This window comes from Poecilia formosa, unplaced genomic scaffold (assembly GCF_000485575.1).
Source record: "Poecilia formosa unplaced genomic scaffold, Poecilia_formosa-5.1.2 Scaffold2897, whole genome shotgun sequence".
NCBI lineage: Eukaryota > Metazoa > Chordata > Actinopteri > Cyprinodontiformes > Poeciliidae > Poecilia > Poecilia formosa.
In genome coordinates, this window is record NW_006802836.1 from 1 (window position 1) to 2,808 (window position 2,808).

The 2,808-nt window shown below is 42.8% G+C and overlaps 1 protein-coding gene across 1 annotated transcript; it reads right to left on the reverse strand.

Annotated features, from left to right (window-relative positions):
* Nucleotides 1-150: 150 nt before the first annotated feature.
* LOC103133390 (inner centromere protein-like) lies at nucleotides 151-1,112 on the reverse strand (the record flags this gene model as incomplete). The annotated part of the gene is made up of 1 exon (XM_016667885.1): nucleotides 151-1,112. A coding segment is annotated over one exon (876 nt), but the record flags the coding sequence as incomplete, so codon positions are not given.
* Nucleotides 1,113-2,808: the final 1,696 nt, after the last annotated feature.

Sequence of the window (2,808 nt, forward strand, 5' to 3'; positions counted from 1 at the left end):
TCGCTGCTGGTTCTCGAGTTGCTGCTGGCTCTCGAGTCGCTGCTGGTTTTTGACTCGCTGCTGGCTCTCGACTCGCTGCTGGCTCTCGAGTCGCTGCTGGCTCTCGAGTCGCTGCTGGCTCTCGAGTCGCTGCTGGCTCTCGAGTCGCTGCTGGCTCTCAAGTCGCTGCTGGCTCTCGAGTTGCTGCTGGCTCTCGAGTCGCTGCTGGTTTTTGACTCGCTGCTGGCTCTCGACTCTCAGGTGGCCATCGACTCTGTGGTGGCTCTCGACTCTGTGGTGGTTCTCGACTCTGTGTTGGTTCTCGACTCTGTGGTGGTTCTCGACTCTGTGGTGGTTCTTGACTCTCTGGTGGTTCTCGACTCTCTGGTGGCCCTCGACTCTCTGGTGGGTCTCGACTCGCTGCTGGCTCTCGACTCGCTGCTGGCTCTCGACTCGCTGCTGGCCCTCGACTCGCTGCTGGCCCTCCGACTCGCTGCTGGCCCCTGGACTCGCTGCTGGCTCTCGAGTCGCTGCTCGCTCTCGAGTCGCTGCTGGCTCTCGACTCGATGCTGGCTCTCGAGTCGCTGCTTGCTCTCGAGTCGCTGCTGGTTCTTGACTCGCTGCTTGCTCTCGAGTCGCTGCTGGTTCTTGACTCGCTGCTTGCTCTTGAGTCGCTGCTTGCTCTCGAGTCGCTGCTGGTTCTGGACTCTCTGGTGGTTCCCGACTTTCTGGTGGTTCTCGACTTGCTGCTGGTTCCCGACTTGCTGCTGGTTCCTGACTCGCTGCTGGCGTTCGACTCGCTGCTTGTTCTCGACTCGCTGTTTGTTCTCGACTCGCTGCTGGTTCCTGACTCGCTGTTGGTTCTCGAGTCGCTGTTGGTTCTCGAGTCGCTGCTGGTTTCTTAAGTCGCTGCTTGCTCTCGACTCGCTGCTTGTTCTCGACTCGCTGCTTGTTCTCCACTCGCTGCTTGTTCTTGACTCGCTGCTTTTCTCGACTCGCTGCTGGCTTTCGAGTCGCTGCTTGCTCTCGACTTCCTGCTGGTTCTCGACTCGCTGCTGGCTCTCAACTTCCTGCTGGCTCCCGACTTGCTGGTGCTCAATAAAACACGAGGACAGAACCGGGCTCGGGCCGCTCTGATTAAAAAGATCTCATCAGTCGTCATGTATCAGAAAGATAGAGGCCTCTGTGGTTTCCGTCTGTTTCTTCCTTCATCAAATTAAATCTTTTTTCATATTAAGCTAAATTGTATCGGCGAGTCGGAAGAAAATTATATCTGGAGAAATATTAAAATGTGAATAAAAACAAAATAAAAATCCTAAGAATAACTAATTTATTTTATTGAAGCATTGAAGCAGCATATCTAATTTTTTCAGCTTGTTGCCTCAGCATGACGCGCCCTCCACCGTACCTGATTGAAGGCTTGATCTGCTTTAGCATAAATCATTTGTGTTTTAAGAAGGGATGAAAGTTATCGATTGAATTAATCTAAAGTTGATTGATTGATAGGCCCGTCACAATAAATCAGTTCATTGGATAATAAATTAAAACAAACCCAATATTTTCAGTTTGCATGATTCGTTTTTCCAAAACCTGCATGATTCTTCAGTTTGACGTTTAAGACAATTTTGTTTCCAGAGATTTCATAATTCGTTTTATTCGCTTCATTTATGTAGGATATTTAAAATGTTTTCCACTTCCAGGGTTTAAAGTTTATTGATCTTTGAGAATGTTTTTGTATTATGCCAACACCATTATATTAATTAAAAATGGTTCCAAAACAACAATATTATTGTTAATCGCAATACCTTCTGGGACAAATTATTTTTCAGCAAAATTTATGGTGAAGGGCTAAATTTTTCATTGTTTTTTTCCCCCAATTATTCAATGAAAAAAAAAAAAAACCTCAGTTAAGGAAAATAAAATTGCAATCAAAACTTTTGGAATTGTAATGATTTCTTTTTTTAAAACAAAATGTTTTTTGTTTAAATAACTTTTTTTTCTAAGTTAAATAAATTTTTGTCTCATGAACTTAAAACGTTATTTGCCAAATATAAACTTTTATGGGAAAACATAATAGGCGCGTCGCCCCCTCCAGACGGGGTTTTGGCGCCCCCTCTGGTGCTGCGCCCCTATGCGTTGCATACGCTGCATACCCACTTTTTGCGCCTCTGCTGAATATAAAAGTCAGGATAAGGAAAAGGACTTGGACCCAGAAAACAACTTTTTCTATAACAATGGGAATAACTGTTGCTACTACTCGACTCAACAATACAATATTACAGTTAATACAGACAATAAATTCTCCATAATACATTTCAACAGTAGAAGTTTATATGCGAACTTTAACCACATCAAGGATTGTTTAAATCAATTTAAACAGCTTTTTAGTGTCATTACTATCTCAGAAACCTGGCTTACTTCGAATAAGGGAGCCGATTTTGAATTTAGTTATATTAATAGAGAAGGAAAGATTGGTGGAGGAGTAGCTGTATATGTGGACAACAATTTTAGATATAAGTTAATTGAAAACATGACTAATGTGGTTAAAGATCATTTTGAATATTTAACAGTTGAAATATATATGGAAAAAAATAAAAATATAATTGTTAGCTGTATATATAGGGCTCCTGGTTCTAACATGAACCTTTTCATAGAATGGTTTGAGAAAACATATACAGCTATAAATTCAAAGAACTATTTTATTTGTGGGGACTTTAATATTGATCTGCTAAATGTCAACAACCACAAATTGACTGAAGAGTTTATTAATACCACATGTAGTCTGAGTCTTTTCCCTCAAATTACGAGACCTAGCAGAATCACAGCTAA